General features: G+C 48.8%; 1 protein-coding gene across 2 annotated transcripts; it reads left to right on the top strand.

Annotated features, from left to right (window-relative positions):
• The first annotated feature begins 6832 nt into the window (after positions 1–6832).
• MSL3 (MSL complex subunit 3) lies at positions 6833–24015 on the top strand. Of its 2 annotated transcripts, XM_059680298.1 has the most exons (13): positions 6833–6998; positions 8212–8294; positions 8682–8777; positions 9124–9221; positions 10253–10338; positions 10873–10995; positions 11748–11908; positions 12822–12980; positions 13693–13949; positions 14668–14777; positions 19156–19255; positions 19848–19932; positions 23237–24015. In XM_059680298.1, exons 1-13 carry the CDS (start codon positions 6897–6899, stop codon positions 23334–23336), a joined length of 1560 nt encoding a protein of 519 aa, XP_059536281.1. In that variant the 5' UTR covers positions 6833–6896; the 3' UTR covers positions 23337–24015. The 2 variants fall into 2 exon arrangements, with proteins under 2 accessions (XP_059536281.1, XP_059536282.1); XM_059680299.1 differs by lacking the exons at positions 6833–6998; positions 8212–8294; positions 10253–10338 and having other exon boundaries at positions 8739–8777.
• Positions 24016–24783: the final 768 nt, after the last annotated feature.

Genomic DNA, 24783 nt, shown 5'->3' with positions numbered 1-24783 from the left:
TTGGACTGAGGAGAGGGCACAGGCCTCTCATGGCCACGTGCAAGTCCCAGATTGGAGGGCAGAGCCCTCCCGTCACAATTATAGCCAACAGCTGTAGTTGTGAGCTTGAACCTATGGTCCGAACACGTGGCCCACGTGCCTGAGTGGTGTGGGCTTGACAGAGTTCAGGTGCATGTAGTTGAGTAGGGTCGGAACCCACCAGAATGCTGTAAACATCTTGACCACGCCCTGACTTTGCCTCGTGGCATCTGCTATAAAATAAAGACACGGCTTGTAGTCCGTGGCGCTGTCACTAGCTCTCCACCAGAGAGGACAGCGTCCCACCCAGACCCAGCTTTCTTCTCTTGTCTGTCTTTTCTCCATCCTTCACTGCCCCCTCTCAGGCTCACTGAACCTGGCTGAGCTGGCTGGCACATAAGGCGCCCTGGGGCTGAGTATGCTATGGCTGTGCCGGCCCGGCACACAAAAGCTTCCATTTTCATAGAAACACAGGTTTTATTTCCATAGAGACATGCTGAGTACAAAGGGCTGAAATAAATGAGTCATCATTAACATAAAATAATAACATTTTAATAAAATGATTATTTTTTTCTTGAGCTTACCAGACACTGAGTAACTGCGCAAATTAATAAGCCTATTTTTCTTCTCTAAAAGCAAAGTATTTCCTGTTGCTGGCAGCAAACAAGTCAGTCCAGGACTAAGGACGTGGCCATCGGCTGCTAAAGTATTCGCTGCTGGTATTAGTGGAGAGAAATGGTGCGCCTGCGTGTAAGGCACGTAAGGGAAATGAATGCAACACGATGATAGTCATCAGTCATTAGTGAACATTGTAGTTTGTTATTAATAATGATGCATAACAGCCCTAACCGGTTTGGCTCAGTGGATAGAGCGTCGGCCTGCGGACTGAAGGGTCCCAGGTTCGATTCTGGTCAAGGGCATGTACTTTGGTTGCAGGCACATCCCCGGTAGAGGGCGTGCAGGAGGCAGCTGATCAATGTTTCTCACTCATCGATGTTTCTAACTCTCTATTCCTCTCCCTTCCTCTGTGTAAAAAATCAATAAAATATATTTAATAATAATAATAATAATAATGCATAACAGGATACTGTAAAAATCAAGTTATGAGATTTTTATTAAAACATTTCTTACATACCGTTATATTGGCTGGGCCGCAAAAATATTCATTGTGTGCTGCATGCGGCCCGCGGGCTGTGAGTTTGACATGCTTGCAGTAGCCTAACCTCACCAAAGACCACGTTGACTGGCGGTGGAGAACTGTTAACCGTCTTAGATCACCTCGCCCGTTTCCCAGGGGCCTAGAGAACACGGGGCCGGGCCAGGCGCTCCCTCTCAAGGGCAGAGGGCCCATGACTGCGCCGTCTGCACAGCTCCAGGGGACCCGGACGGGACCCGCTGGGACCCCACTCACTCCGGAGCCGGCATCCTGGGCCCACCGGCCGGAGCCAGCGGGGGACAAGGACTCGGGCCCCAGTCGCTCGCTCCGGCCTCTGCCAGGGGCCTGGCCAGAGAGGGGGGATGTCACGGTGCCCACCTCCCAGGGCCAGAGGGGCCGGACACAGCACCGGCCAGGGATCCTTCCCTCCCAGGGCAGCGGGCGCCTTCTCGTGGTGTCCTTGAACTTGGCTTGGCCACCGTCAGGGGAGGGCCCCCCAAGACCGCTGGATAGAAAGCGGGTGGCACCCCATTCGTGGCTGGATGTGGCTGGGCGGGCACGTGGGCTGCTCTCAGTTCGCAGCCAGGGCCCTGCTGCCGGCTGCCAGCTCTCCGGGGAACTGTCTTTCCTCCCGTGGCCTTCTCTGGGCGCCGCGCTGCATCTTGGGATTATCTTCAGTAAATAACAGCTAGTGTAAGTTTGTCATTTTCATTAAAAGAAGCATTGCCCTAACCGGTTTGGCTCAGTGGATAGAGCATCGGCCTGCAGACTTAAGGGTCCCAGGTTCGATTCCGGTCAAGGGCATGTACCTTGGTTGCGGGCACATCCCCAGTAGGGGGTGTGCAGGACGCAGCTGATTGATGTTTCTCTCTCATCGATGTTTCTAACTCTCTATCCCTCTCCCTTCCTCTCTGTAAAAAATCAATAAAATATATTTTTTTAAAAAAGAAGCATTAAACCCAATACTTGTATTCTACCTACGTTTACCAACAGTCAGGGGTAAGCTCACTTGATCTCCTACAGAATGTGTCAGCAAGAAAGACAGCGGAAGATGCTGTGTAAGGTCTGCAGCCAGCAGCCCGTCAGATGGGCTCAATGAGCCTGGAGACATAGAAACAAGATGAATGACGAGGTGAACAGCAAAGACAACTCTGCTACGGCCCTGACGTCATAGCCCATCAGTTTCACAATGAGGCAAGAGCAGCTTAAGTCGGCTGGTGACAGAGCAGCGCTGATACCAAATTTTTAGTCATTCAATTGTGTATGAGAGGATGGGATTATGAAATTAATTCAAAAAAGCCACCCTAGCCAGTTTGCTCAGTGGATAGAGCCCCGGCCTGCGGACTGAGGTGTTCTGGGTTCCATTCCGGTCAAGGGCACATGCCCAGGTTGCAGGCTCGACCCCTAATAGGGGGCGTGCAGGCGGCAGCCAATCAATGATTCTCTCTCATCACTGATGTTTCTCTCTCTCTCCCTCTCCCTTCCTCTCTGAAATCAATACAAATATATTTTTAAAAAATTAAAAATATTGCCCGGCTGGTGTGGCTCAGTGGTTGAGCATTGGCCTATGAACCTGGAGGTCACGGGTTTGGTTCCCAGTCAGGGCACATGCCCAGGTTGCGGGCTCGATTCCCAGTGTGGGGCGTGCAGGAGGCAGCCGATCAATGACTCTCTCTCATCATTGATGTTTCTCTCTCTCTCCATCTCTCGTCCTCTCTGAAATCAATAAAAAAATATTTTTAAAAACTTAAAACTATTTAAAAGTGCAACTTCCTCTTGGAGCTTTTCTGACACTGTCCCTCCTCCCAGAGACCTAGGCACCTGTCTGCTCTCCAGGACACCAGCTCCATCAGAGCGCACAGCAGGCTCGCTTTTCCTGAAATGTGTGCTCTTGGAGGCCCGGGCTCATGTGTTCTGTGTGTGTCTAGCATCCAGCACACGGAGGCTCAATAAATATTTGTTGAATGAATGGCGGGCAAGGAGAAATGGTTGAGGAACATTAATCGCCAGCCTTTACCCAGCACTTGTGTTCTGCCAGGCACTACGCAAACGCATGTGCACTGCATAGACTGGTCTCTTCTCTCTCTCTTTTTTTTTTAATATATTTTATTGATTTTTTACAGAGAGGAAGGGAGAAGAATAGAGAGCTAGAAACATCGATGAGAGAGAAACATTGATTGGCTGACTCCTGCACACCCCCCACTGGGGATGTGCCCGCAACCAAGGTACATGCCCTTGACCGGAATCAAACCCGGGACCTTTCAGTCCACAGGCCGATGCTCTATCCACTGAGCCAAACCAGTCAGGGCAAGGGTCTCTTCTTAACACAACCCCAGGAAAGAAAACTGGCTCTGGCCCGTGTGGCTCAGTTGGTTGGGTGTCGACCTGTGCACTGAAGGGGCTTGGGTTTGATTCTGGGTCAGGGCACATGTCCACGTTGCCGGCTCCACCCTGGTTGGGGTGCAAGAGGGGGGCAGCTGATCCATATTTCTCTTTTGCATCAGTGTTTCTTCCTCCCTCCCTCTCTTCCTCTCACTCTGAATTTAAAAAAAATAATAACTATTTAAAAATAAAAATATAAATGTCAGAAAACCGCCTCACCGAGAGACTAATCCAAGGTCACAAGCTATTAGATGGGACAGGATCTCACGGTCCGGGCAGTTCTAAATGTTATTGCCAAATATTGTTCTTCTAAAGCAGCGGTTCTCAACCTGTGGGTCGCGACCCCTTTGGCGGTCGAACGACCTTTTCACAGGGGCCGCCTAAGACCATCCTGCAGATCAGATATTTACATGACGATTACTAACAGTAGCAACATGACAGTTACGAAGTAGCAACGAAAATAATTTTATGGTTGGCTCACAACATGAGGAACTATAGTTAAAGGGCCAGAAGGTTGAGAACCACTGTGAATCTAAATGTTAAAATGTAGCACAGTGTCTGGCAGATGCAGCAGTACACAGGATGAGCTTGACGGGTACTCAACTGGATACATGTAGCCAACTGCAGGGAAACAATTCAGGGAGGCAGAGCCTTGCATGGGAATCTCTGTCTCCTTTACTTGCTACAAATAAATAAAACTACTTTGTGACAACAACGCCTCGTTCTTGAACACTGAACCCCTTGAGTTCGGTAACAAAACTAGGAAGTGACAAGTGTGGGACTCCGTGCCAGAGCCCACCCCGTGTGTTTTACCTCTACGCCCAAGAGGAAAAAGAAGGCTCCACCCGCATTAGAGCTGGAGCCCTCTAGTGGCTGCTGATCTGGAGGAGGGCTGCAAGGGAGGCTGCCACTGATGGGATTTGTCGCTTTTACGGTCCCGAAGGCTTCTGCATTCTTGGGCTTTTTAGGGGACAAGGGCAAAGGCTTTGCTCTAGGTCCTTGAGTCAAGGACATACGAAGGGGTGAAAATGGAGAGGAACAAAAGAAAGCATCTAAAGCAGCGGTTCTCAACCTGTGGGTCGCGACCCCTTTGGCGGTCGAACAACCCTTTCACAGGGGTCGCCTAAGACCATCTTGCAGATCAGATATTTACATGATGATTCATCACAGTAGCAACATGACAGTGATGAAGTCGCAACGAAAATAATTTGATGCGTGGGTCACCACATGAGGAACTGTATTTAAAGGGCCAGAAGGTTGAGAACCACTGAAAGTCTTGCCTGAAAGGGTAGTCTGAAGAGGAAATCTCCATTCACCAGCCAGAAAAAGAAAAAGGCTAATGTTTCAGCTATAACATGCAATGACTTGTGCCCCAGAACGCTCCCTGTCCTGTATGGGGAACCTCACCATGATCTCAACCCTGAAAAACCACAACCTGAGGAGGAATTATGGTTCCAGTTCTGGCTTCTCCGCTGTATTATGTGGCTGTCTTCCCCCAACCTCTCCCTCCTCCATTAGCCCTTCTTCTGGCCAATGGACTTATCACTCACCCAACTCATTATGTCCCCCAAATCCCTTCTCTCTCCCACTTCACATCCAATTGGTTACTGAGTTTTGTGGATCCTATTTCATAAATCTGGAGTCTGTTCATTCATTACATATTTATTGTGTGCTAGGGGTAGGCAATGAGGAACTGAAGGTGTTCCCCAGACCTGCCCTGCCCGCTTCAAGGAGCTGAGCATCTGAGAGAGGGCATTTTGCAAAGGAAAACTTGCTGCTGAGCAGTAAGTCAATGCAATAAATGGATAGAGAACTGGGAGGGGTCGCTGGGGGGTATATGACTCATCTAGGGAAGCTTGCGGACTTTCCTCGTGGCCATGTGCAACCTGAGAGGTGAAGGATGTGTACCGGAAAGCCAGTGGTGGGGAGGCCAGTGCCCATTTCTGGAGGCAAGAACAGAGCTCCTCCCTAACCGGTTTGGCTCAGTGGATGGAGCGTCGGCCTGCGGACTGAAGGGTCCCAGGTTTGATTCCGGTCAAAGGCATGTACCTTGGCACGTCCCCAGTAGGGGATGTGCAGGAGGCAGCTGATCCATGTTTCTCTCTCTCGTCGTTTTTAACTCTCTGTCCTTCTCCCTTCCTCTCTGTAAAAAATCAATAAAACATATTAAAAAAAAAAAAAAAAAAGAACAGAGCCCAGAATGTGGAGAACTGGCAGTTCACTACGACCTCAGAGCCTCAAAGCTGGTCCCAGCCGGGTCTTAATCCAGTAACTGCACTGCCCAGAAACAAACTTCCTATTCCTGAACAGAAGGGAAGGGGGAAATTAAAAAAAAAAAAAAAAAAAAAAAAGGCGCCACAAAAAAACAGCACCCGGTCTTTTCGGTCTCTGGAAGTTTGCCCTTCAAGCCGCCTCCCCACCCCCCCCACCCCCCGTCCCCGCGTTTGTCATTCGTTCATCAAGTCCCTCCTGACCCCTCAGTGTAGGCACTTGCCATACCAGCCATGTAGTATGTCCCACCCTTAGGGTTCTCAACGTGTTGGAGAAGGCAGGCCCTGAGGGAGCAACTTTGAGAGGTGGGGGTTGGGAAGCCATGCTGGAAGTCGCGACTGAAGATGTTAGCGGCCTGGTAGACTCATGACTCAGGGCCACGGCTCGCCGCTGTCACTGCGGGCCCCAGGCCTGCCACCTGCTGGGCCTGGCCCAGGTTGGCCTTGGCGCTTGATGCACTCCCTCCCCACCCTTCGCCACCCCTCCCCCCGCTCGGCCCAAAGCCACTGCCCATCTGGACCCGACTCGGGCCCCCGGTCCTCCTCCCGGAGCCAGATGTGGCGACGCGCAGCTCCGCAGAGGTGGCGGGCGCGGCCAGGGCCTGGAGGGCAGCCGCCGGCCGGCCTCCCCACGCCAGCTCCACCCCAGGCCGCTGTCTCCCAGGAACTTCCCACACTCCCGCCACAGAGCGCGCGCGGCGCGATGACATCGTGGGAGCAGCCCGCGTCAGCTGCCTTTCCCACGAGGGCGGAGAGGCTGCTCCGCGGGCAGACCTGGGCTGCGGCCGGCCTTCTCCGATCGCAGCCGGCCCGGGCCCGGGGAGGACTCGCGGGGGCTCGCGGAGGGTGGGCGGGGGTGGGGACGGAGCGCGCGACCCGCGATTTCGAGGTCCAGCGGCGACTCGGGGCGGGCAGAGGCGGGACCGAGGGCGGGGCGGCCGCAGCCTCCGCCATTCCCCGCTCCCTCCCTCCCACCCCCCGCCGCAGTGCACCACCTCCCCGCCCCCCCTTGTCCCCCACCGCGCGCGCTCCTCCCGCCCCGGAGCCTCGCCCTCCGCCACGATGAGCAAATGAGCGCGAGCGAGGGCATGAAATTTAAATTCCACTCAGGGGAGAAAGTCCTGTGCTTCGAGCCTGACCCCACCAAGGCGCGAGTGCTGTACGATGCCAAGGTGCCGCCGCGGAGGGACAGGGAGGAGGCGCGGGTCGGGGACCCCGGGGCGGGATGCGGTGTGGGTGCGGGTGCGGATGGCGGCGGGGAGAAGGGGAAGCGGCCGGGCCTGGGTGCTCCCTGCCTGTGACACCTGGGCCTGCGCGGCACCGCGCGGAAGGCAGGGGGAGCTCGCGGGCGCCGCGCTGGGGACTCGGGGCAGGAGTGCTTCCGCTTCCGGCCGGCGTACGGGACTGCGCACGCGCGGCCTGAAAGGTCGCGAGGTTTCGCGAGGTTTTCGCCGTGCGTCGATTTGCGTACGTGACCGCAGCTTGGGCTGTGTGTCCAGGAGACCGCTCACGGAATGGCGCCTTAAGTCCTTTCGTCCTACGCGGAGCGCCTCGTGGGCTCCCCTGTGACACAGACACCGACCGACCCAGGTCCTAAGCCACAGCGCTGCCTGTCGACTCGCGAAGTCATTGTCCCGGGGCCTCAGTCGTGCTTGGGACCCTCCCGTAGGGTCCAAGGGCTAGGTTGACCCAGTGTTACCTTCCCTCAGGGCCTTTATGTTTTCAATCTCCAGGTCGCACCCCCTGCTCATCAGGGGGCTCGCGGGGGACTGAGCCCCATCTGTAGCCCCTCAGGTCTAGGCGGCGAGAGGGCGTGGGCATCGCAGTCTGGTGGTGGGGTTGGCCCGGGGTCCCAGGTGCGTCCGAGCAGCGCTGGGACTTTGTGAGTTATATTTTAGGGTTCCGCCCCCGAAACCCTTGTCTCTGATTTCCCTCCTCCTTCCGCACCATGAGTATCCCCTGGGTGACACGCCCCATCATTTGCCCCAGATGTTCCCCCTGGGGCCACCGCTGAAAGGGCTGGGGCTCGGGACACAGTGGCGCTGGAGAGACTACAACTCCCAGAGGTCTGAGGGCTGCAGCTCTCTTGTCTGGCCAGGACTCTTCTTTACTGACAGTTGGCTGGCCAATGGCTTTAAAAGACGCACCCAGTCCCACACTCAGAGACCAATCACGGGGAGTTTGCAGGGATGTTTCCTTTTTTGAGGCATCCAGTCAGGAAAAAAATGGAATTGAAAGGAAAAATGTTTCAGCACAGCTCGCGGTCTAAAAAAGGAGCGAATACTTCCTTTTCTTTTCAAAAAAGGTCTATGATCTAGTTTTCCTGATCTAGCTTCCGGTGTTGTGTATATTCAGTCATTTGTGGACAATATTTTCTGGTTTCAGATTGTGGATGTTATTGTTGGGAAAGACGAAAAAGGCAGAAAGATTCCAGAATATCTAATCCATTTTAATGGTTGGAACAGAAGGTGAGTGTATTTGTTAAACCTGACTGAAAATTGCTCATCTTTGCAGCACAGGAACCTGGGGTTTTGTTAAGTTTTAGAAACACTTGTAGAAAAGTTTCATGTGCAGTTTTTGCTTTTTGAAATCAAACTTTGCCTATGCAGAAGAATGATAACTTTTAAGTTGATTATATTTGAGTTCTCTATGGGTAATTCTGGAAGCCCCAGTTGCTTCTATGGCTCAGTGAGTTCCTTTTTCAGTTTATTTGCATTTTTTGTGGCTTTAAAATATTTAAATCGTTTTCCAAAATGTCAGTAATTCTGGGACACTTCCTGTGAGGTGCTGTTGGGCATTTGTTTTATAGCGAATTAAAATACTGAATTTTCTATCCTTTTTTGTTTGTTTTGTAGCTGGGATAGGTGGGCAGCTGAAGATCATGTCCTGCGAGATACTGACGAAAATCGGAGATTACAGCGGAAACTGGCAAGAAAAGCTGTAGCTCGCCTGTGAGAATACAACAATCCTGACAAATGCATTTTCTCTTAATGTGTAGAATTTTTAGGCTATAAAAGTAAACATATGACAAGCATGGCTTATTATGCAATTGGACTTACTAAAAATGTGTTAGCAAAGAGTGTCTGTGTTGTATTGTAAATAACTGCTGTGTTTTCCAAGGAGATGTATATATGTAATAATCTGAAGTGGAGATCCCCATTTATGTTCTACAGCTTCATTATTTGTCGGGTGCTTAAGAATCTTTGTTGTTCTATCTTGTTTTTTTACCTTGAGACCCTTATCAGTCAACATCAAAATTTATTTCAGTCGTGTTTTATTTGTTTGTTTGTTTTCCAGAAGCACAGGAAGAAAAAAGAAGCGCTGCCGATTGCCTGGTGTCGATTCTGTCTTAAAAAGCCTCCCCGTTGAGGAAAAAGATAAAAGTGATGAAAACTGTGAGTGGCCTGAGTTATTTTGTTATTTTCTCTGGTTACATGAACTTTTACCGCCCGGCCAGCATGGCTCAGTGGTGAGCGCCGACCTATGAACCAGGAGGTCACGGTTTGATTCCTGGTCAGGGCACATGCCCTGGTTGCAGGCTCCATCCCCTGTAGGAGGCGTGCAGGAGGCAGCCAACCCATGATTCTCTCTCTTCGTTGATGTTTCTCTCTCTCCCTCTCCCTTCCTCTCTGAAGTCAATAAAAATATATTTAAAAAATAATAATAAAAGAACCTACTTCTTTTATACTGTAGGACTGAGCAGGAGGAATCATTGAAATTACACAGGGAAAGGTTTTTAGCTCATTACATATGATATTTGCCCCTTTCAATTTTGACAAGTAAGTTAGCAGTCGTTAAGTTCATAATTCATCCTCATCAGATATGCTTCTGATCGCTGCCTTCTCGGCCAGTGTCTATACTCATCCCTCAGGAGTCCATTCTTATGGTACCTCCTGGGCCTGGGTCTGGGCCTGCGCCTCACTTTCCAACGCAGCAGGTAACCGCGGGATCCTAGATGACTAAACACTTTCAGATCATTGTCTTTATTTTTCTTTTTTAAAATATATTTTTATTGATTTCAGAGAGGGAGAAAGATAGAAACATCAATGATGATAGAGAATCATGGATCGGCTGCCTCCTGCATGCCCCCTACTGGGGATTGAGCCGCAGCCGGGGCATCCTGCCCTGACCCGGAATCAAACCCGGGACCCTTCAGTCCACCGCAGGCTGACACTCTATCCACTGAGCCAAACCGGCTAGGGCTCAGATCATTTTCTTGGGTGTGTTTTGCATTCATTGAAATCGGTGTTATGTTTTTCCAAATAAATTTCCATTCTGAAAGGTACGATGTTTGCATTCAGCATTTAAAATATATGTAGGACTGCAGTTTGTGGATACCGGCAGTAGGACACATCCCACCCTAAGGACCTGGAAGAGCTGGGGAAGTGGCTAACCCAGGCTTGCTTGGTGTTTGTGTCTCACCTAGCTGTAAGCACTTCCTCTGGTGACAGCAGTGAAGAAAAGGATGGAGCAATAAGTGAAGAAAGTGACATTGAAGAAAAGACTGAAGTGGTAAAGGTTTCATTGTGAAAACTCTTTGGTGTTGATTTTAGTGGTAGAACTCTCCAGTCGTGAATCATTTGGTAAAAATACATTTTTAACCACATATTCTAAAGTCGCACTTCATATTTAAGGGAAAGTAACTCGTGTATAGTCACCGGATGACCCTCTCAGTGGCTCTTTACAGCCATAAAGTATTTGCACAAGTCATAGTGACCTGTTACTTTTCAGTGACATTGGAACCTTATTGTTACAATGGTGACTATTTCTAAATGCTGTGTATCAGTTTAGCATCTCCTGCCTGCCTTCAGTCCTACTTGTGAAATGAAATGGGGAGACAAGAAAGCATTTGCAATGCGGTTAGTGTCCTAAAACGAGTGAATGTGGCCTTTAATGCACTTTTCATCAGAACACGTATCATTACTGGGGTAACGGTGGAGGATTAACTGGCTTTGTATCATAGAGTCTTTCAAGTGTTCGTCCTCTGGACATGGTCTCTCCTCCTGTTTTAAGACATTTTAAAAATACGGAATTTTAATGTCGCAGAAGGGACAACTGGAGCCGCGCCGGAAAAGGGCGATGGACGAAAGAGCAATCACTATAGACATCCCCGACGTTCTGAAGAAGAAGTTGGAGGACGATTGCTACTACATCAACAGGAGGAAACGGGTACGCATGGGCGTCGGATAGAACGTAATCCCAGAGTCCAATCCTTGAGAACCCTGGGGCGATGAGACTTCCATGGTAAGGGGTGAACCGAGTCAGGTTTCAAAGTTATCTGATGGTAGCGCCCTGCTGCTGATTGTGCACGGTCTTGCCCAGCCTGGCTACCCAGGTGAACCCTCTGGGAGCTTTGCAAAGACCTGATTCCTGGACTGGCACTCAGAGGGTAAGCGCACATGGGCTCTGGGGTGGGGGCGGCTGTGGAGCTAGTCTGCGAGGCTCCCCAGGTGATTCTAATGGCTAACATGAGACTCGCTGCCCGCAGTCATTTAAAAAATTAATGCTGTAATGTACAGGGTGCTATGATCTGTACACAAAAACCATCCTAGAGCTTCAAAGTATTTATTTCAAAAGCTGCTTTTCACACTGAGTAGGCTTTCGTTTGGGGTTTGCAAAGCGATGCAGACAAGACCACTGTTGGTTGGAGTAGGTCAGTGGTTGGCAAACTGCGGCTCTCGAGCCACATGCGGCTCTTTGCCCCTTGAGTATGGCTCTTCCACAAAATACCACGTGCGGGCGCGCATCCACTGCAATTGAAACTTTGTGGCCCATGCGCAGAAGTCGGTATCTTGTGGAAGAGCCTCACTCAAGGGGCCAAAGAGCCGCATGTGGCTCGCGAGCCGCCGTTTGCCGACCACGGGAGTAGGTGGCCGATCCGGTGGGATGTGTGCGGCAGCTGGGTCTGTTTCTGTTGACAGTTAGTGAAACTTCCGTGCCAGACCAACATCATCACGATCTTGGAATCGTATGTGAAGCATTTCGCGATCAATGCAGCCTTTTCTGCCACTGAGCGGCCCCGGCATCATCACGCTATGGCCCAAGCCAGCATGAATGTGAATTACATCCCAGCAGAAAAGAAGTGAGTGGGAGAGGGGGCTGGCATGGTATGGTTCTCTTTTTGTGTATCAGAGAAGTGACTGTTATTTAGAAGAGATAACACTGTCTCCATTTCACTATTATGAATTCGTTTAACATGTCACTTAATATGCAATTTAGTATCAAAATGTTCTTTTTTTTGTTTTTAAATGTTCAATAACTGCATCTGGTCTGGATGCAACACCAGGACCAGTTTGTGCAGTGATCTCATTTCGGAAGGTAACTTTGTTCCGTGAGAAGCACCAGAAGGGGCAGGGAGGATTTGATCAAAGCTTGTTTACAAACAGGCCTTCATTCTGGCCTGAGTAACTGGCCCCGGGGTCTGCCTCGGCGCACGCGTCTCAGCCGGATGGAGTGGAGTTGGACAAGTAGAGTGTTCAGGGGGGAGGCATTCATGGGCCCGCCCCTGTGGGGCACTGAGCGCACGCGTGTGTTCAGTGTTGTAAGTTAAAATCTCTACAGACTCCCTGCACTTTCTGTCATAAGCCCACTGCTCCTACTTAATTCTTGGTTGTTATTGGCATCTAGATTCATTTTATTCCTCAGGTGTGTGGGTGTAATATACAGTGTTTAAAACTCTGCCTTTGCCCTGACCGGTTTGGCTCAGTGGATAGAGCATTGGCCTGCAGACTCAAGGGTCCCAGGTTCGATCCTGGTCAAGGGCATGTACCTTAGTTGAGGGCACATCCCCAGTAGGGAGTGTGCAGGAGGCAGCTGATGGATGTTTCTAACTCTCTGTCCCTCTCCCTTCCTCTCTGTAAAAAATCAATAAAATATATTTAAACAAATAAAAATTAAAATTAAACTCTGCCTTATTAAAAACGTACAACCTCATTGTGACTGTTGGGCAAGTTCTGTGTCTTGCATCTCTGAGCGCTTCCTTTTCATCCTTCCAGCGTTGACCTTTGCAAGGAGATGGTGGACGGATTGAGAATAACCTTTGATTATACTCTCCCGTTGCTTTTGCTGTACCCATACGAACAAGTTCAGTATAAAAAGGTGACTTCGTCCAAATTTTTTCTTCCCATTAAGGAAAGTGCCACCAGCACCAGTAGGTAAGTCTCAGCATGGAGACTGGTTGGGTGTTGAGTGGCTCGCCCCCTTCCCCAAAACAGCGGAGTGAGGGGAGCACGGCCCGAGGGGTTGGAGATGGGGGTCTGAGCGTAGCTCCCTCGCTTGCTGGTTGTGGGACTCCTGGAGCAGTTACTGTTCCGTGGGGAGGTTGTGGAGGGCCAGCCACCTGTGGCCTTCAAGTCAAGGTTCCCTCCCTTCTGCGGGGCTGTGTCACCGCGTGCGCCCCGTCGCTGACCAAGTGCGCCCACGTCTCCCTGGAGGGAAACCAAAGGCCCCCGGCCTACCGTCCCTCCCATCCGCACACGCTGCTGCTGCTCCCTCGAGCCTCTCCTGCGTGGTCTGTCTCGCGATGGCCACTCGTCCGTCCCCTCCTGCCTGCTCATCCCCGCCGAGGGACCCCCAGCTTCCCCTGGCCACGCTGTGCTCTGCGCGGCCACCATTCCCTTCATCCCTCCTCCCTTCGTGGCTCCTGGCTCTCTCGCTGCCTCGTGATGTCTTCTCTCAGCCTGCCTTCCTTTCCTGTTGCTGTCGCCTAGGGGAGAGGCCTGTCCCCTGCCCTACTCCGAACCTCCAGGTCCCCAGTGTCCCCCGGGCACCGTGTGCTGCCACACATTTGAGGCTGTCAGGCATTACGTAGGTTCTGCCAAGGTTCCCCACGCCGGGGCGCACGACACCGTGCCCTTCCTTCCCTAGGAGCCAGGAGGAGCTCTCTCCGAGCCCGCCTCTGTTGAATCCGTCCACCCCGCAGTCCACGGAGAGCCAGACCGGGGAGCCCGCCACCCCCAAGCGGCGCAAGGCGGAGCCCGAGGCCCTGCAGTCCCTGCGGCGCTCCACGCGCCACTCGGCCAACAGCGACCGGCTGTCCGAGAGCAGCGCGTCGCCGCAGCCCAAGCGCCGGCAGCAGGACACGTCGGCCAGCATGCCCAAGCTGTTCCTGCACCTGGAGAAGAGTAGGTCCCCTCCTGGGCACCGGCGCGCCCCTGCCGGAGGCCTGCGGGAGGCAGGGCAGGGGCGCCCGCTGCCCGAGTTGGACATGCTGGCTGTAGCTGGGTGCTTGGTGCCCTTGGGTTAGCTCTGGGTCGCCAGTCAGTTGGCAGTCACTCCCCATTCCCTCCTCTGATGCTGGGCACCCGCCACTTGGTTGCTGCCCCTACGGATCTGCCTCTGGGCACGACCGGTGACCCACTGAGTCAGACAAAGTGTGGCCTTCTGTCTGTGGCTCCTTTCACTCAGCAGCAAGTTTTCAAGGTTCATCGTGCTATAGCTTCTGTTAATACTTGAGTCCTTTTCTTTTTCTTCTTTTTTTTTTTTTGCCAAATAATATTCTAGGTCAGGGGTCGGCCAACTGCGGCTCACGAGCCACATGTGGCTCTTTGGCCCCTTGAGTGTGGCTCTTCCACAAAATACCGACTTCTGCGCTTGGGCCACAAAGTTTCAACCGCACTGTACGTGCACGCCCGCACGTGGTATTTTGTGGAAGAGCCACACTCAAGGGGCCAAAGAGCCGCATGTGGCTCGCGAGCCACAGTTTGCCAACCACTATTCTAGGTGCTGTGTTGTCATAGGAGGGTCTTATTGTTAGAGACGAGTCTGTAATGTCTTCCAGCTGTTTTTCCTCCCCAGCCATGCGATTTCTCAGTGAATAACTAACATCTGTTCCTTCCGAAGAAACACCTGTGCATAGCAGATCCTCCTCACCTGTTCCCGTGACCCCCAGCAAGGAAGGCAGCGCGGTGTTCGCCAGCTTCGAGGGCAGAAGGACTAATGAGATCAATGAGGTAGAGAGTGCGTGTTTGCCGCTCGCCCTCCCCCGGCGAGCCTTTCGCGGTTGCTTCAGTCCTGTAGCAGGAAATCCGGTTTCCTCAGAGGCGCTCTGTTGCTGTGGACGTGAACAGGGTCGTTCAGATGATATATAACAATGTGTTCTTGGTTTCGAAAACGAGAACATTGTTACACTTACATTTAGCTTTTATCTTAAGAAACTGTTAGTACTGAAACATGAGTATAGCGAGTCCTCACTCAGGGTCATGAGTAGGTGCTTGGACTTTAAGCAGAACAACATACAATGAAACAAGTTTTGCCACAGGCCAATGGATACACACACGAGTTCAGTCCCTACGCATCTCAGCAACATTGTAATGAACTGACGCCATCAGAGGACCTCCTTATTTTCATTTTATAGAATAGGCGTCGGGACACTTTCTCTGCAAAAGGCCAGAGAGTAAATATTTTAAGCTTTGGCCACACAGTGTCTGACAAGACTGCCCAACTCCAAAAGTAGCCATAGACACTGTATACATGAATGAGTGTGCTGTCTCCAATAAGACTTTAATACGCACACAAATTTGAATATCAGATCATTTCCATGTGTGATGAGACATTGTTTTTGTTTTTTTTTGCTACTTCCCCAACCATTTAAAAATATAAAATCCATCCTTAATAATATTAATAGCCATCCCTTTGAGGGCGTGCTGTGTGTCAGCATTATGCCAGGCACTTGACCTAAATGACCTCATATTCTTACCTTACACTGGGGTTCCGTTAAAAATAAAACTTCATTTTATTTTTTTAAATCTTTATTGTTGAAAGTATTACATGTGTCCCCTTTCTAGCCCGCCCCTGCCCCCTGCCCCAGGCCTTCACCACCCAATTGTCTGTGTCCTTGGGTTATGCACATATGCATACAAGGTCTTTGATTGATCTCTTCCCACCCACCCAGCCCCGGGTAGCTTCATTCTAAAACTCTCTTTTTTTTAATCTATATATTTTTTTATTGATTTCAAGGAGGAAAAGAGAGGGAGAGATAGAAACTGGGGATCGATCCCGCAACCTGGGCATGTGCCCTGACCGGAATCGAACCTGGGACACTCCAGTCCGCAGGCTGACGTTCTCTCCACTGAGCCAAACCAGCCAGGGCTAAAACTCGATTTTTAAGGCCACTTAACTGATGTAGGTAGTGAGTGTCTCCAGGATTCAGGAGATGTCTCAGGCCCGCAGGCTATTCTGTGAATGTCACCTGGGGGGCAGGATTCCCTTCTTTCCGTGTCTGGGGGCAGCTTGACTGTACCAGGCAGAGGACATTTGGTGATGGAGGGTCAGCAAACTTGCCTTAAAGGGTCAAAGTGTAGGTATTTTCAAGGTTAACATCTATTTTCACTTGATTCAGAGGGTCAAATTAGCTTCCGAAGTGAATGTAACAGCAGCAATTCCGGGATTTTGGAACAATAGTAATATTACTCAAAACATCCTTGGTGTTTTTTTTTACTGCTTTATTCTCGAATACAGCAGTATTTTTTTTTAATTTAAATCTTTATTGTTCAGATTATTACATTTGTTCCTTTTTTTTCCCCCCCCCATAACTCCCCTCCTCCCAGTTCCCACCCCACCCTCCGCCCTCACTCCCCACCCACTGTCCTCATCCATAGGTGCACGATTTTTGTCCAGTCTCTTCCCACATCTCCCACACCCCTTTCCCCCCCAAGAATAGTCAGTCCATTCCCTTTCTATGTCCCTGATTCTATTATAATCAACAGTTCATTCTGTTCATCAGATTATTTATTCACTTGATTCTTAGATTCACTTGTTGATAGATGCATATTTGTTGTTCATAATTTGTATCTTTACCTTTTTCTTCCTCTTCCTCTTCTTAAAGGATACCTTTCAGCATTTCATATAATCCTGGTTTGGTGGTGATGAACTCCTTTAGCTTTTCCTTATCTGTGAAGCTCTTTATCTGACCTTCAATTCTGAATGATAGCTTTGCTGGATAAAGTAATCTTGGTTGTAGGTTCTTGGTATTCATCACTTTGAATATTTCTTGCCACTCCCTTCTGGCCTGCAAAGTTTCTGTTGAGAAATCAGCTGACAGTCGTATGGGTATTCCCTTGTAGGTAACTGAGTTACTTTCTCTTGCTGTTTTTAAGATTCTCTCTTTATCTTTTGCTCTTGGCATTTTAATTATGATGTGTCTTGGTGTGGTCCTCTTTGGATTCCTTTTGTTTGGGGTTCTCCGAGCTTCTTGGACCTGTAAGTCCATTTCTTTCACCAGGTGGGGGAAGTTTTCTGTCATTATTTCTTCAAATAGGTTTTCAATATCTTGCTCTCTCTCATCTTCTGGCACCCCTATAATTCTGATGTTGGTACGCTTGAAGCTGTCCCAGAGGCGCCTCACACTATCCTCGCATTTTTGGATTCTTTTTTCATTTTGCTTTTCCCGTTGGATGTTTTTTGCTTCCTCGCAATTCAAATCATTGACTTGATTCTTGCGCTCCTCTGGTCTGCTGTCGGGCGTCTGTTTAATATTCGTTATTTCAGACCGTGTGTGCTTAATTTCTAGTTGGTTCCCCAATATAAGATCGAGGGTCTTATTAGTTTTCGTGTAGATCTCATTAAGTTTATCGGCAGCTTCTAAACAGTTCTTGAGAGACCTTAAAAGTGTGGTTCTGAACTCTATTTCTTCCATTGACAATTTTGTCCTGTTTCTTTGTCTCCGCATTTTGTTATGCTTCCTTGGTGCACCCCCTAGTGGTCTTTGTTCGCAGTCTTATAGATAAATCTTGATTGCTGTAGCTAATTCCAGGGAGGGTTTTACCTCCAGGCCAAGTGGCTATGAGAATCAGCTGTGTCAGCAGTGAGAGAACTTCTGTCCTCTAGGGAGGTGCTAATCTAGCCTTTGCCTGAGGCTATCCGGCAAATGCCTCTGTGCAGGGCTTGGGCGGGGCGGGTCGCACAGGATCAACAGGGTGGGCCGGAGAGAGCAGTTATGGCGGCTCTCAGTCCTGTCCCCAGGGGCTCTGCCTCTCTGAGTCCCAGCACCCGCTGCAAAGCTCAGTGAGAAAGCTGCACTCGCTCTGACTGAAGCCAGACAGTCCTGCTTCTCCCGTTTGAGCCTGGGTCCCTAAAGACTCGCCTGTATCTGGAGCTCAGAGTCTGCGACTCCCTCCCGATTGAAAACAACAACCGCGCCCTCCGCCGCCAGCCCGCTCCGCGCACTCCGCACTTCAGAATTTGACTTCAGCACTGCGCCTCCTCTGAGTGTCCGTATGCGTTTCTCTTTCCTCCTAGTTGTAGGACTTCCACTCAGCCAGCGTTCCTGTGGTTCTGGGTGATGTCCGTTCCGTGTTTTAGTTTCACTTTTGAAGTAGTTGTTCAAAGCAGCAAACTCCGGCGTTAACCTATGCCGCCATCTTGGTTCCAATCTACAGCAGTATTTTTAATAAAGGAAAGGCACAAAATGACCTAAATAGTTACAGCTAATGTATAGGTAGTAGCTGTTGAAAAATTAGGAAATCAAATAGTTCCCTAATCTAATTTTAATTCTTCTCTTCCACAGTTTTATTTATTTTTATAAGCTGATATTTATTTGGATAGTGACATATTTTTTTCCTCTACTTAATTTATTATCATAATTTTCAGATGATTAGAAGTGTCTCCATGTTGCCAAGGAAGTTGGACCCTCCTGTGATTGATTTAAAAGGCAAAAAGGTTTTGAAAAATTATAGTAGAAAAATATAATATGTATGCTAGTATATAATCTATATGGAAAACATACATGTTTATCTTCTCATGACCCCTATATTATAATTCCACCACTAAAAAAAAGCGAACGTTAACATTTCGGTATATACTTCTTAATATTTTTCCCTATGTATTTATATAATTCCACCACTAAAAAAAACGAATGTTAATATTTTTCCCTATGTATTTATATAATTCCACCACTAAAAAAAACGAATGTTAATATTTTTCCCTATGTATTTACATAATAATAAAACACAATATTTTATATTGTGCATTTCTTTCTTTTTGCAAGTGTTATGTTGAACTTAATTATTTTGTAGCTCGACCCTCTTCAGCATAAAAACACATTATACTCTCCTATGTCCTGAGCTCCATGGGGAAGTCGGAGGGCTACCTTCAGGACTTCCACATTGTCAGGAAATAGTCACTATTTCCTCCCTTTGCTGGTCCAGCTGTGGAGCAACTCCTGAGGTGCCAGAGGGCCGGCAAGTTGGGGGTGGGGGGTGGGGGTGTGACACGTGATCGGGCACAGAATGGCAAAGCACACGGGTATTTGCCTGGATTCCGGATGTTATGACTGTTGCTAATGGAGTGGTAAGATGCAGTAACAAAGCGTTCCATCTGTGCCTTTCCCAGGTCCTCTCCTGGAAACTTGTACCCGAGAGTTACCCTCCGGGCGACCAGCCACCTCCGCCCTCTTACATTTATGGGGCACAACACTTGCTGCGATTGTTTGGTAAGAAATCCTGGTCCCTGTTTTCTCCCCCCCTCCCTTTTTTTTTTTTTTGCTTTAACACACTTGTTAGCTTATGTACATCTTGTGGTAATGTTGGGGTCTAAGAAAAATTGCTGAAAGGGAACCTCTTAAAAAAAAGGCCCTTCATAAATCTTAAATTTCCTAAAAATTATATTTGTAATATTTGTACTATTGCTGTGTCTTTGTGTTCATGCAGAGTTCTTAGTTTTGTTTGATAACATGGATGTTCATTTCCGATCAAATAAGGGTAAACAGCCCTAACCGGTTTGGCTCAGTGGCTAGAGCGTCGGCCTGCGGACTGAAGGGTCCCAAGTTCGATTCCGGTCAAGGGCATGTACCTGGGTTGCGGGCACATCCCCGGTGGGGCATGTGCAGGAGGCGGCTGATCGATGTTTCTCTCTCATCGATGTTTCAAACTCTCTATCCCTCTCCCTTCCTCTCTGTAAAAAATCAATAAAATATATATATTTTTAAAAAAAAGGGTAAACAGACCCAGACGGTCCTTGGGTGTGTCCTACCCGTTGCCAGATGCTGCCCGTGGTAAATGGTTTTGCTTCTCTTTTCAATGCAGTGAAACTTCCAGAAATCCTTGGAAAGATGGCCTTTTCTGAGAAGAACCTGAAGGCTTTACTGAAGCACTTTGATCTCTTTCTGAGGTATTTTTATTACTTTGGCAAAAGCTACCTCTACTGCCTTTCATCTGACTTTTCTGAATTTCTCCTTAGCACATGTGGAAGCTAGCTCTGATATTTTAAGTAGTAGCGGTATTACCTAAGTATAGTTAGTTCTAACTGTAACTGTAATAGAGGGGGTTCTAGCTATTTCCTTGGTCCATAATTTATCTGCTTTCTAAATCAAGGGTGCTCATTGTACGGAGGTAAAATTTTTGGTGTTACTAGAAGAATCCAGTTGGGTAACCTCGGGAAAAGAAAGTTGATTTTGCCCAGCCGGTGTGGCTCAGTGGTTGAGCATCAACCTATAAACCAGGAGGTCATGGTTTGATTCCAGGCGGGTCAGGGCTCAATCCCCAGTGTGGGGCATGCAGGAGGTAGCCGATCAGTGATTCTCTCTCATGGTTGACGTTTCTGTCTTTCTGTCCCTCTCCCTTTCTCTCTGAAATAAATGAAAAAATATATATATTTTTAAAAAGTTGATTTCTACAGTAGAAGTGATTAAGATTGATAACTTAATTTTATAGTTTTAAAAAAATTAATTTTATAGTTTTTACTCAGGAGTACCTTAAGTATTAGACTCTTCTTTGCAAGTACATTAACTTAAATATAATCAACGACAGGATTTGGGGGTTTCAAGTTAAGATAAATGACTATTGTTGACACTGATATTGTGCATTTCCTTTTTTGCAAGTGTTGTGTTGAACTTAATTATTTTGTAGCTTGATCCTCTTTTGTGAATTCAGAGAAAGCCATTCTTTCCTTCACCTGATAGAGCCAGTCATTTTAGCATATCATAGGACCGTTTACTCCACCTCTACTCCCCTTGCCCCCACCACGCTGTGGTCCAGCTCTCTCTGGCTCCCCCACCCAGATGCCTGTTGGCCAGTCCCTCTCCTTGGCAGTCAAGGCTGCTCACCCAGCTTGTCCTCTCCACCTGACTTTGTTTCTTCCTTCTCTTTAAGGCGGGGCCTTTTCCTTGCAGTCAGGCCCAGCCTGCAAGAGCTAATCATGCACCACAGAGTGGAGAGCACTCCAGCCAGAGAACTGGGTCTTGGAGTTTTGAAAAGATACTTTCATGTAGGCATTTTGAATAAAGTATCCCTGAGTGAAAATAGACTTGGTAACATTTTACTATAAACAAGTTTCAAAATCATCCTCTTCCCTTCCAGCCTCCCTTCAGACAAGCCCACAATTCCATTTGGCATAAAAAGTTTGTAAGCTGAGCCCTGGCTGGGTGGCTCAGTCGGTGGGAGCATTGTCCCATACACCAAAAGGTTGTGGGTTCGATTCCTAGTCAGGGCACCTACCCAGGTTTCAGGTTCAATCCCCGGTTGGGGAGAGTAGGGGAGGCAACTGATGAATGTTTCTCACGTTGATTTTCTCTCTCCCTCCCTCCCCCCACCCTTTTCTCTCTCTCTCAAAATCAATAAACATATCCTTGGGCGAAGATAAAGAAACAAACACTTTTATAAGCTGAAATCAAATAATGCCAACCAACTATGAAGAGATAGCTACAAGTTAGCATAACACAGACTGCTAATTTTGAAGTGTGCCCAATCCAAAATAGAAATTAGGATTTTAGGAAGTCATTTAGATAGATTTACAAATAAATATAGTAATTGGTTTTGAAAATGTATCCAAAGGCATCAACTAGAGAATCAGTGGACTCGTTACTAGTAATTGCTGTAAAAAGGATACAGTCAGAGGAGAAAACGTCCACTCTTGAATGAATTCTGGCTCGGTTTTTACTGAGGAAGGTAGTGGACAGAAGGGAGGAGGCCGGGAGACAAGCATGAAGCTCCTTAGCTTCCTAGTTAATATGACCCATGTGAGTGCGTTTTAGCCCTCCGCGGGGAAGTGTGGGACGCTGCAGGGTAGCATCTGTGTATTACAGACTCTTGAATGGCCGCATTGTAACGTCCCTGCCAGACGCCAGTCGGTCTTGCTTATGTTTTGGTTCTGGAAGCTGGAACCGGAACACTTCCGGCGAGGCAATTTTGGACACAAAGACCTCTGTACTCGTGGTACCGTTCAGTGTCGGTGTAGCTGAGCCCCTGGGAGCGTTGTGAATTTCTCCAGTGACACTTGCTGAGTTTATCATTTATTTTTCAGAGTTTGTTTTTAAAACAGGAAAATGACATAGTCACTGAGGCCTTTTTGCACGAAAGTGTTTACGTAATCAAGGCTGCCACCTAGTGGGGTGTAGGTTCTGCTTCGATTTGCACACTTGACAGTGAAAGGATTGTGATGAAGTAATAATTAATGTAGACGCTGCATGTGTGCAGTGAAAGGAATCAGTACAGGATACAGAAATCAAGATTATATTAATTTTTCTTCCTAATACCAAAACAGAGTGACATGACAGAGTGGTCAGAAGTTAAGATTTCCCTTGCTGGTATGTAAGCCCTTCGGTAATCACTGGGGCCATTTCTTCTTTTTCCAGTTTTTTTTTTTTTTTTTTTTAATTTTATCTTGCCCTGACCAGTTTGGCTCAGTGGATGGAGCATCGGCCTGCGGACTGAAAGGTCCCAGGTTCGATTCCGGTCAAGGGCATGTACCTTAGTTGCAGGCACATTCCCAGTGGGAGGGTGTGCAGGAGGCAGCTGATCGATGTTTCTCTCTCATCGATGTTTCTAACTTTCTATCCCTCTCCCTTCCTCTCTGTAATAAATCAATAAAATATATTTTTTTAAAAAATTTATCTTTCTTGTTGAAAGTATTACATACAGTGGGACCTTGACTTACGAGTTTAATTTGTTCCGTGACCGAGCTCGTAACTCAGATTACTCGTATATCAAATCAATTGTGAACGAGTGAGACACGTGATGCTGGGCTGATGTTGTGGCGTTCACTGTGACGTTCGCTGTGCCAACTAGCGGTGGGGTATCTGAGGCTGGCTCGTAACCCGAATTTTAGCTCGCAACTCAAAGCAAAAATTCGGCCGAGAGACGGTTCGTATCTCGAAAAACTCGTTGGTCAGGACACTCGTAAGTCAAGGCCCCACTGTATGTCGCTTTTTTCCTCCTCCTCCCTCCCACCCCCTTGCCCTCCCCCCCAGGCCACCCTATTGTCTGTGTCCATGGGTTATGCATAGATGCATACAAGGTCTTTGGTTGATCACCTCCCACCCACCCACCCGTCCCCGCCTTCCCTCCGAGATTGCACACCCTGTTCCCTGTCTCTGGATCCACTCCGTTCACCCGTGTATTTGGTTCATTAGATGCCACAGACGAGGGAGATCATGGGATGCTTGCCTTTCTCTGACGGGCTTCTTTTCTCCTTGCAGGTTTTTAGCAGAGTACCATGACGACTTCTTCCCAGAGTCTGCCTATGTCGCCGCCTGTGAGGCGCACTACAGCACTAAGAACCCCAGGGCCATGTACTAGCAGCCATGGCTCTGCAAGAATAGCTTCTCTGCAGCGCTCTGTGCTCTTGCTCCCCAGGGGAGAGCTGGGGAGCCGGTGGGAGAGGCTATGCCCACCCTAGGGGGGCACTACCAAGGCGGGCCCAGTTCTTTGAGTTATTACATCCTGTAGTTATTTCTCTTAAGTAGTACTTTTTTGATGCCTGAACAGCCTGCAACATCTGACCCCAGCCACTGCACGCGCCACCTGGGGCGGCCGAAGAGCGCAGCCGTGTCCCTAGTGAGATGTTAGGAGAAATGCGCGCAGGTCAGGCTGTTTCAGTAGGAATTGGCATTATTAGCAATAACCCCAGTTTTTAGTTCTTCGTTAGCACTAAGCAAAATGGTTTTTGCAAACTTCTTCTTAGATGATAACTGAGCAACTCAAATAAATTTTCGTTTTGCTCGGAAACTGCCAAGTAGTCCCCGAAGATTTTAGAAGGAATTGCTATTGAAGGCCAAAGAAAGGGGGCAGCTAGACATTTGCTTGCAGTTCCTTTTCTGTAGAACCTTATTTTGGGTGATCTAAAGAAAGCCTTGCCTGACTTGTTTGAGATTTTACAGCTCTACTTCGTTGTGTAATGTGACGCTTCCCGTTCTGTGAGATGTTATTTTTGAGGTCCTAAATAAAGCCGAGCCCGTCTTGTTGGAAGGAGCCAGGAGAGAGTTGGCAGTCTGGCCTTGTCCTCTTTCTTTAGTGCAAAGAACAGTCAGGTCACTTCTTGGCTCTTAACTTCTCCTTCTGTCTTGTTTCCCTTTGTGCCTTTTTCGTGACGGCCTTTGTCCCCCTCTCCTTTGATTTTGTGTCGCTTGGTGGCAGGACTAGAAGGTGGTCACTGGCCGTTGGTGCAGCTCTTAGCTGTCCTGTTGCTGCACTCCGGGCTGCTCGGGGGCCAGCTGACGGTCTCTCAGGTTCCCCTTCTGATCCTCACCGTAGTCTCTCACCGGCCTCACCATATCCAGTGATTGATATTTCAGTCACTCGCCTGTCGGGATGTTTTAGAAAATCCTAACTCGATGGACAGGATGCTGGTCCCATACTAGCCTGGAGTATAGCACCTGCCTTGTCTTGTATGTAACTCAGCTCCGTTGTCCTTAATTTCCAAATGTCACTGGTCATGATCAACAAGGGCCACAGGGAACTTTTTATTTCATTTTATATTTTTACTAGAGGCCTGGTGCACAAAAATTTGTGCACTGGCGGGGGGGGGGGGTATCCCTCAGCCCCACTTGTGCCCTCTCACAATCTGGGACCCCTCGGGAGATAACGACCTGCTGGCTTAGGCCCACTCCCGGGTGGCAGAGGGCAGGCCCAATCCCTAGGTGCAGCCCCTGGTCGGGCTCAGAGCAGGGCTGATTGGGGAGTTGGGGCGCCGCCCCCTGTCATGCACAGAGCAGGGCGGATCAGGAGGTTGTGATGCCACCCTCAG

Source organism: Myotis daubentonii, chromosome X, assembly GCF_963259705.1.
Source record: "Myotis daubentonii chromosome X, mMyoDau2.1, whole genome shotgun sequence".
Lineage (NCBI taxonomy): Eukaryota > Metazoa > Chordata > Mammalia > Chiroptera > Vespertilionidae > Myotis > Myotis daubentonii.
The sequence above is the reverse complement of the archived record's forward strand: the minus strand, read 5'-3'. Positions and strand labels throughout refer to the sequence as shown.